The 10,419-nt window shown below is 40.4% G+C and overlaps 1 protein-coding gene across 2 annotated transcripts in view; it reads right to left on the bottom strand.

Annotated features, from left to right (window-relative positions):
• Positions 1–5,600: 5,600 nt before the first annotated feature.
• Positions 5,601–10,419, bottom strand: part of LOC147630581 (ARM repeat superfamily protein) — a 75,444-nt gene continuing 70,625 nt past the window's right edge. Inside the window, exons 6-9 of one of the 2 annotated variants that reach the window (XM_086810504.1) lie at positions 7,442–7,555; positions 6,456–6,587; positions 6,111–6,224; positions 5,601–5,950 (exon numbers count right to left, since the gene is read on the bottom strand). In XM_086810504.1, the coding sequence (XP_086666630.1) occupies positions 5,903–5,950; positions 6,111–6,224; positions 6,456–6,587; positions 7,442–7,555 (408 nt within the window). In that variant the 3' untranslated portion in view covers positions 5,601–5,902. Of the gene's footprint in view, positions 5,951–6,110; positions 6,225–6,455; positions 6,588–6,625; positions 6,758–7,441; positions 7,556–10,419 lie in introns of those variants that run through there. The other variant, XM_086810505.1, reaches the window with a different exon arrangement.

Here is a 10,419-nt window from a genome sequence, read left to right as displayed (position 1 = left end):
AAAATTACCTTTTCCTCTTTAACCCATGGTGAGAAGGATTCATGCCATGCACGTTCACTCAAAAAACTTTCCCAAACATTGATGTAAACACATGTATATAAAATGTGAGTATTGTCCATGTTCAGGTTGACATTTGACAATGATGGGCTATGTGGAGGGGGCTGCCTAAAAATCCTTGCATTATCCTCTCTTTTTTTGGATATGAGAGTGGGCACTAAATTACAATGCCAAGTTTCAAACCTTGCATCTACAGTTATGCAGGACAATGTTTGAACCGAATAGGCTAAAGGACTTATCCCATGGGTTGGGTTAACTTGCATTGAAATTGCACATCGTTTCACATTCCCATGCTTCTATGTTAAGGTGGCAGTCAAGTTTTCGAAAGAAAAGTGTAATATTGCCAAAATTGGCATAGTTACATTGCCCATTTATTGCTTCTATCAAGTTAACTTGCCATGTGAGAGTCCTAATATGTAATACATGTGTTTTCCAAAATGAAATTATTTGGTTGTCTTCCATTACAAACACCCTTGCTCATACTTTCAAGCATTTGCTTTTGTGCCCCATACTAGAGTCATTGTGGAGGTTTTGGATTTTGGTTTTTCAAGATGCCATGGAGAAAATTTGCTTTTACTAGTTTTGGGCATGTTTGGTGCTTAGAGTTTGTGGCCCTAAAGAGATCTAATGCTATCTTTTTTTGGGCCACAACTTGGCCATATATGCCCAACATGGGGTCACCCTAACACATGTATTTTCTATGGCCTATAAAAGGACATGTGTATTTGACATAGAAGCCTACTTCTCCATTGATCCTTGTTGCAAAACCACAAAAAAACGTTGATTATTTCTCATCGTAGCCTCTACAAGATCAATTATGAGTCATTACAACTTCAACCACAAAGTGTATGCCATCTATTGTATCAAACATGATGTTCTTCATTAATTCTCTGTTTGTTATGGATCTGCATCGTTGTGTACTCTTCACAAGAAGTGTAGCTCCCCAAATTTAGGTGCTACAAAATTCACCCAAAAAGATACTAGGAAGAAGAAGTTCAAATGCCCAAACTATACTCAACTAAAGCACGTTCCAAAGATTTTCCTTGCTTTCAGCACAAGCATCTATAACTCATATACAAAGCATATTAGTGGTTTAAAAAATTAACTTATATACGAAGCAAAATTAATCGAGTTACCATGCCTACTTGAAAAACTCATATACAAAGCATACCAACTAAGAATCTGTAACCCATATACAAAGCACATCAGCTAAGCATATTAGTAGTAGGAAATTTGGAATGAGCCACTCCGCCTTCTCTACAAGGATGGATGGCTAGTACCCCCAGCATCATGTAATGAAGGGGAACACTTTAATTGGGCAATCAGCCCCCACCACGGGCGCCTATACATGTAAATAAATAATGGCAACACACCATGGACCGATATAAGTGAATTAGGAGAGATGGACATTTACCTTTTTTACAATCATTAATACAAATCTTGAGCCGAAGCTCTTGGCTATGGTGGTACTCCCACTGAGTTCATATGTGTGGTACTCCACTTGAGTGCATCTCTTACCCTAACCCTAATCTCTTTCTTGCATTGGTATCAGAGCCATGGATCTCTTCATTGCATGGGTGTAAGAGCCATAGATTCTCTTCATTGCACAACAACCCTCTCAAATGATGAGGAGAAAACACTAGGCTTTCTTCATGCAAGATGCAGAGGAGCAAGGTTTGTCCCTCAAATGTTTGAAGCTTAAGGTAGCAAAAAAAAAAAAAAAACTTGAGATACTCCATTCACACAAATGGAGTTTCGAGAAAAAGTTGGTGGGATGGTTTCCGTAAAAGACACCTCAAGCTCATCTTCCAGGTGTAACAACGGAGAGTATGGATAAGTCAAGAGCAATCAATGTTCAACCAAAGGTTGTCAAGACTTCCCATGAAGATTCAGTTATTATGTAAGCCCAACATGTATACCTTGTTGAAATAGTTAGAGTCTCAATAGTGTGAAAGGATTATTGAGTCTTTGGGTGTGGACTACCTCTTAGTAAGCGATATAAGATAAGGCCATAGTGCCTATAAATACATTGTACATGGTGTGAGTATTATCATTGTTGATAATACAATCATTGTTTTCTTTATTGCATCTCTCTCTCTCTCTCTCTCATGTATGTGCACCTACTCACCATGGCTTGAGCTTCCATCTCCACTCTCCCCAGCTTCCATCACTCTCTGTAATCCTGGAACCATGATTTCCCAAATGGTATCATAGCCCAGGTAAAAACCTCATCCTCAACCCAAGGCCTCCTGCGTTTTTCATTGGCTACGTACTTCTCCTCGCTCTACTCCCCTAGTTGGGGTGCGCCTCCTCCTCCTCCTGCAATTACTTCTCCTCCTTCTAGCCCGCCCTCTCTAGCCCTACATCGCCTTCTCTCCATGCTTGGCAGCCTCTCCCTCCACCTCGCCTCTTGATCAGTAGCAACAGCAGCCGCCTTTGTCACACCCTAGTCCATGTTATCGAAGCTGTCGTCTCCAGCATGGTAGTACTGAAAGCATCATCACAAAGCATATGTTCTTTACATATACTCTTCCAACACTAGCCTCTAAATCTTGGAAATGTCGATGCAAGAAGACTACTGACCGCACTGAGTGGTTCATCACTCTATAAACCTTGAGAGTAATTGTGTGCACCTAATAAATCTACAACTAATATGGAGATTTTGTGGGAATACAAAGCCCTTATCATTGACCTTACCATTAGAGGTATTCATAGATTTTACATCAATTCCCCTTAAGATTATTGTAGATAAATATTTATGTTTAAATGCAGGACATTGCTTAAATTTTGTAAGAAAGATTTACAGAACCATAGATGCTGTATTGTTCTAACTTGAATAAAACTAAGTCAATGTTGATGGTACTAATTTGCACACCATGTTCCCTTAAGATTACTCTAGGTAAATATTTATGTTTGAATGGAGGACAGCATAAATTTTGTAAGAAAGATGTATAGAATCAAGATACTCTAGTGTTTAAACTTGAATAAAACTAAGTAAATGTTGATGGTACTAATTTCTTGATTTCCCAAGGGGATTGATCTTCATCAACATGGTTGAAGTTTCATAAGTGTGTTGATTTCTCTAAATCAAAGGGATTGATCATCAACATGGTTGAAGTTTCATAAGTGTGTTGATGATTAGCTTGACTAAAGCAATTACAATATGTATATAGCACTAGGACGATGAGTTGATTCATTATGAGCACACAATCAACAATCGCTTCTATGATGGGTTTTCAACCTTTGAGGTGTCACTTTAAAATTTTAATCATATAAGGTAAGTGCAAAGGATGGAAGAAGTGGAAGACACAACTACAATATGTAACAAGATTGAAGACATATTATGCTACTATGACAAGGACATGAATGATGAATAAGCTTATTTGTCATGTAGGTCTAGCAACAAGGAGGAGATTCAATGGAGGGATGAAAGTCCCCAAAATGTAGTAGGCAAGGCTACAAAAGGTTGGTGGATGCAACTATTAGTTTTGTACCAAGGATTATAATGACCCAATGTTGCAACTCTAAGAACTTCCACCTCAAGCCAACAGAAAATATCCATGAGATATGCCCAAACTCTCCTAGAACCCCTATTCCTCCTTGCAGTTTCCCTCCTCAACAAAACATGGCTATAGTAACAAGAATCTCAAGAGAGGTTAATGGAGATAAGTTTGAGAATTATGGACTAGAGATTAATGTTACATACAGAATGGAAAAGGTGATTGCATTCCATATATGTGATTGTGGAGTACACAAATGAAGCCAATAGAGGGTTGAGGCAACCATTGAGGCTTATGCTCCAACAAGATAAGACAAGGGCAATTTTATCAACAATTCAGTTAGTAGAGTCAACTCTTGGCAATTTTATCCACAATTCAGATAGTAGAGTCAACTCTTTTCTCACATCTATGCGCCTCCAAAGACCTCTCCTATTTGTAAGTTTATGTGATCTTAGGTGGTAAGGTCCCTAATGTCCCCATCAAAATATTTGCTCAATCACTACTTGATGCGCTCCAAATTCTCCATGTTTTTAACATTAGCCTCCTCAGGTGCATAGCCTCGTTTTGTAAGATTGCAACAAAAAGAATGAGACTTGTATGTGAGCTAATCCTTATCAAACCGTCATATGGGTTGCACATGGTATCCTTAAATATAAGAAGGTATTGTTCGAGATCCTTTTGCTAATGAATCATTAGGTGAATAATATATCCAAGGGAAATGACTCCATCGAAGTTGCCTAAGTTTTAAGTTATGATGTGATTGTACTTTAGGAATTCGATGATCGGAGCAGATCTAAAACTACACAATAATGAGGTAGAGCCACCATTTGCATAGTGCATGCACCATCAAAAGAAGCTCCTATCTTAATGAATTATTTGACGTAAGTTTTAATGCAAAATTTAGAAAGTATTTGTTTTTTGCAAGGAGTACTTAAATGATGATGACCATGGAAGACTCTGTGTTTAAAACTTTTTTGGCATATACTTTTTCAAGTAGTATCTTTACGTTGACGGTATTTTTATAATAAGAGAACTGACTATTTTACAAAAGTATCTAAAAGCCACAAAAGTGGATTTTCTTCGAGAAGACTTGTATTAACTTTCCACTACCATAGTTTCCTACTTTTATAGGCATTTAGAATGTTATAATATCACTCCAAGTGCCTCCACAACTAGCCTCACAAAACTAGAAAAGCCTCACTCAGACATTGGAGGGACAACATGAGCTTCTCAATACATGCCTATTCTCCAAAGGGGTCTCACAAAACACTTGATCCTTGTTTATAGCATCTCTCCAAGGACTAGTTTTCCAAGCAAACAGCACGAGACCTAGAAAGTTAGAAAGCTCGTGTGCATTTTTCCGAACTGACCACAAAACAATGCCCTTAGTTTTTTCAAGCTACATGACAAACGCCATCCATAGAGATTATACAATCCATAGTATAGCCTTCTTCCACGAGGAACTTGGACTGGTTCTGATCAAGTCAAAGATACAACAATCGCAATGCGAATTTGGTGATGCTCTCTAGATTTCATGAAGTTGATGACAGATTTCCCTAAATGATGCATAGAACGTATGAGACATCATTGTACTAAAACTGACTACCACGTTCATCAACCCAAAGAGCATCTACTAGAACCAAGATAAAAAAAGGTTGTCTTTGGCTGTTAGAGAAGAGGAACACCCTAAATCCCACATGTTGGTCTGGCAGATCATTTATAGCTTTCAATGGAGATGGAGTCTTATTAATAAGGAGCTAGGAGAGACTCAAGGACAAAGTCTTCTTAATAAGGAGATAGGGACGCTTTCAATGCTAATGCACAGGATAGAATAGTGTGCCAATGTATGATCTGAATATACCCATGATCTTTCAGTCGTGTGATTTAGGATGATACTACTTCAATCACCTAGACATAAGGTTAAAAGCTTACTAGGTATTTCTTTTACTGTGATATTGCATATGCTTTCAAAAACTCCCACTATTTTTGGCCTCGCTTCGAAGTTTCCCAACTTTGCTTTGCTAACAAGAGGGGAAAAAGAAGTGTTAAATATTTAAAATATATTTAGCATGATTGTGCATGATGGCCTTTCCTAGGTGAAGGGCTCTTTGAAATGGATTTCATAATGATAATAGATGATTCCCAAAGCAATTACGCTTGAAATTTCACTTAGCAACTGAATGCAAAGCACAGTGCTTGAGCTGTTATATAGCAAGCCCCCTGGCCCCTGGGAGGCCCTCTTCATCTGCGTTGTACACCATTGAATGATCCCAAGTACGAGCAAAGATGTAGGCTAAGGTAGAACCATCTCATACACACCCTGCCTCTTTTAGTAGTAGTGGTTACTAGCTCTCTACCCTCATGCTTTCCTGGATTCCACCCTCGTCGATCAACTGTGATTCAACATCGAAACATAATAAGAAACACAGTAAACCTCCAAAACAAGGAACAACAGCTACAGATTTCTTACCCTTTGGGCTTGTATATTATTACAAAAAATGCATAATTTTTGTGACCAATCATAGCAAAGAACTTTAAAAAATTGAGTCTTACCAAGGAGCCCAGCCGTTCATACGCCTCCATCACTCCGGGATCTTCTTCGTCTTCATATCCCACTTGAAGAATTCTGGGTCCATTCACAGACCAGAGTGCCCTTCGCCCACCCTCCTGCACACATTTTTTTTTCATAAGAGAGAAGCAACACAGCCAGACTAGTGCTAGAAAGAAGATGGTACATCAAGACATCAACAGCATCAAGACTTCAACATCATCAAGATGACATGTTCATACCTCCACTTCGCACTACGACATTCCTAGTAACTATTCTTCCAGCATACCGCTATATACAAGCTCTTTTGATGAAATAAGGATAGTGAAGGGTGGAATTCTGAAGCATACATTAAGAGCAATCAAATACAGGGCTTCAGCAACTTCAATTCGGATTTGTGGGTCTTTTTCTGGCTCGCGCTCATGAGACAAAGGACTAGCTAGCTCCATTGGCATTTTGGAAGTGTCATCCTCGTTATAAGCCTGTGCAAAACAAAATGAAAAACTGGAAATACAAAAAATCCTATATAGTTGAGTTAAACCAAACAATATTGACATATAAAACCTGTCCGGTGCGCACATGCGGACCTGTAACACCTAATGAAAAGAAATCCAAGAACCCTTTGGACTTTGGATGATGATGCCCTCACCATCTGGATGCCACAATAAAGTAAGAGTGTGTTAAATGAAGCTGACCCTTTGTCCTTAGATAAGCCAATTGGCACCACCTGATCCCTCTTTGCACTCTCTGATGTACAGCGCAAGGATGAGCTATCAGCTCAGCTACCGTCACCAATGAGGAGGCCCCTTTGTGATTGGCGTTCATATACAAAATCTGACATGTCTTTCCTAGCAGAAAGTGAGTGGATGATATCGCACCAAATGATTGATAGCAACTAGTCTCTGTGCATCTAGCCCTCCAAATCTCCACTGCACAGTAATGTGGTCTCACCTGTGCCAGAGTAGTAGAATATACTATCCCACACGTAGCATAGAGATATCTATTAAAAGGGGAGCCCTCATAAAATACCACCTCGTAGGAGTTCATAAATACACCCTTCTGGAAACACTAGATATAAGATCTGGTTTTACACCCTTGCAACACTAGTTTCTTTAAGCCTAGAAATACAATCCATCTTACTTGGTTTTATCTAAAAAAGTTTTTTTAAAACTTGGTTTCATCTAAAAACGTTTTTTATTAAATGATAAAAAAAGCATCAGCTAGTCTATAATGCTGAATTCATCTTTTTAAAAAAAGAAGAAGATAAAAAGAGTGTCAACTATAAGCCGCAATTCACGTAAATGGCATATCACAAATGTCATAGCAGTTATCGCACCTGTTTTCCTGCAAGGGGTAGAAGAAGGGCAGGCCATAGATACTGGGAGGCCAGCAATAAATTTGGTAGCTCGTTTTCTGCCTCAAAACAACAATTTCGGACTGTACCTGCCACCTAAACTAGAACACTCGTAAGTAAACATAACTACAAACTACCTTAGACATGTAGACTCTCTCTCTCTCTCTCTCTCTCTCTCTCTCTCTCTCTCTCTCTCTCCACCACAGGAGGAGGAGATCATGACAACTCTACACTCTATTATGGAGGAGGATGTCCGATGGTACTCTTACTGGACAAGCGCTGTGCTCTGTCAACGGAGGAAGATGGTACTGATCCCTTAGTGCTAGGCTTCATTATGACTGAGTTTGCCCTCCATCTCCGGAGCTTTGACAGAAGCACTGATGACGTTGGTGGGGATGTTGTAGTATCTAGTCAATACTATGCATGATGGATGGTTTATTGTCTTGTGGATGACTACCATGAGGTTATAAATTGCACTTTCTTATAAGGTGAATTTGGGCGTGTTCTAGGTATATCTTTATGCTGCATTAGCAGACATGCAAATTTCACATTTTGAAGTTTTCATCCAAGTTGCGGCCAGTTGATATTGTGTTAATTCTTCCTATCTTTAGTGGTGCATATGCTCCATCAACTACCTTTATGTTGTAATAATTCTTTCTATTTGTTATGATCCCTTAGTGCGAGGCTTCATTATGGCTGAGTCTACCCTGCATCTCCGGAGCTTTGACAGAAACTCAATACACAAACCCTTATATGAATATTATGCTCTTATGTGTGGGTGTGTGTGGGAGCATATATATTGATACTAAGTTCTACACCCACTATTGGGCACTGATGACTTTAGTGGGGATGTCGTAGTATCTAGTCCATACTATGCATGATGGAGTTGATGGTTTATTGTCTTGTGGGTGACTACCATGAGGTTATAAATTGCACTTTCTTATAAGGTGAATTTGGGCATGTTCCTAGATTCATCTAGGTATAAATATATATGATACTACTATTGGATGAGACACACATCCCTCATACACAGTGGCACCTTGTATTAGCCACATGGCTACTTGTACTAGTTTCTACACATGTTCGTAGTATAGGTAGCTATTTTTTTTCCCATGAATCAATACATTTCATGGAGCTATTTTGCTACTTACGGTCTCATAGACCCTTTGGATCTTTTGAAGATGTTAATATCAATTTCTTTCTTTTTTTCCTTCTTCTTCTTCTTCTTCTTCTTCTTCTTCTCCTCTCTCTCTCTCTCTCTCTCTCTCTCTCTCTCTCTCTGTGCAAGAATTCTGACGAGGCTTGGCATAGGATCCAAGAACGACACTTACCCACTCCCATCACAACCCCACCCATTTGGCACTCATATGCACTCATTATACCACATACCCCACCAACCCCCCCGGCTATACGCAAGCTTCAGAACGGCCAATCGAGGATCATGAGGGGCTTATGGATGAGCACCTCTCTTATGCAGGCAACACCCTAGCACCCCTCCTAGCCCATATGTTTAATAGGGCAATCTCAAAGGGATTTCCCCCCACCTGCATCACACACTATTGCACCTATCCATAAGGTGGGAGACCCCATGGATCCTAATGACTACATACCTATCTAACATGATCTGGGCTATCATTCATTTTATGAGTCAGTTATTGGCAAGGTAAGATGCCCGCGAGCATTCTCTGAGGAGGTCTCTAGCACCATCAAAGTGAAACAAGGATGCCCACTATCTCCAACCCTCTTTGGACTCTACATAGATGAGATATCAAACTTCATTGAAAGAGCTGGAGGCGGAGGAGCTTCTCTAGGAGGTATTCTTGTTTCCATCCTTTTATATGCTGATGATATTGTACTCATTCCAGATTCTCAGGAGCAGCTACAGAAGCATATGGGAGACAGTTCTTGGGAGATTATTGGTAGCATCTCAGCCTGGAATATCGTGAAGGCTAGATGCACTGAGGCCATTGAGGGTACTCCCGTTCTTGTTTCTCACTGTCTTTGCAGGATTTGGAGCGATATTATTTACACCATTATGGCTACCTGGGCCAGAATCCAGGGATATTCGAGGGCTGCGGAGAGGAAGCGCGGCCAGTTTATGAGAGAGTGGGACATTGGTATCTTTTTCACATCCTCTCATTCGGGACTCTATTGGCAGCACAGGGTTCCTGATTGGTTGAGATCTCCACCTTGCTTGATGTGAAATCTCCATTTTGTAAAAAATTTCATACTTAATAGAAGTCTTCTTTCTGAAAAAAAAGAAAAAAAGAAAAGGTTTGCAACCTATAAAAGCATGTACTTGGTGTACTTCAAAATCATTCAATCTAATCAATACACATTGAGTCATGCAATTATCTCTCTCAAGCACATTGAGTTTCTCTCTCTAACTCTCTCTCTCTACGACAACACATAAGAGAGGGAGTTCTATCCTCCATAGCCTCTAACCCTAACCCTAAGGCCAATATTTGGTATCAGAGCTAGGGAGATTGTCTGCTCAAATCTTCATAGCTGCCCCATCTAGTCCTCGTCTATTTTGCGCCCCCGGTGCCGCCACACTATTGTTCATGTTCACTTGCTGCTTGTCCAACCAATCTGGTGTTCGCCTTCAGCACTAGTCGTCCCATTGCTTCGTGCCCGGCATCGCCATCTCCACTTGTTTCTGCCGCCTAGGTGGCGGACCCCATGATAGGGTGCCGACAGGGCTGAGCTCAACGCCGCCGCTCAGCCGGCTCGGCGGACCGCCGGGGGGGGGGGGCAAAGACCCTGCCTAAGCCACCCCCCTCCCATGCGACACTGGCCTTGGAGCACCCTTGTCGGCCAAAGCCATTTTTCAGCCCCTAGGCAACATTTCATCCTCGACTTCTCTGCTCCAACTCTAACAGGCCTCTTCCAAGGTGTTGGCTTTTCCTACAATCAAGACTTTTCTCAGCCACTTCTTGAATGCAGCACTTATGCCATTG

Source organism: Cibotium barometz, chromosome 16, assembly GCF_041138505.1.
Source record: "Cibotium barometz isolate CiBa-2024 chromosome 16, ASM4113850v1, whole genome shotgun sequence".
NCBI classification, from domain to species: domain Eukaryota; kingdom Viridiplantae; phylum Streptophyta; class Polypodiopsida; order Cyatheales; family Cibotiaceae; genus Cibotium; species Cibotium barometz.
This window is presented reverse-complemented; position numbering and strand designations above follow the sequence as displayed.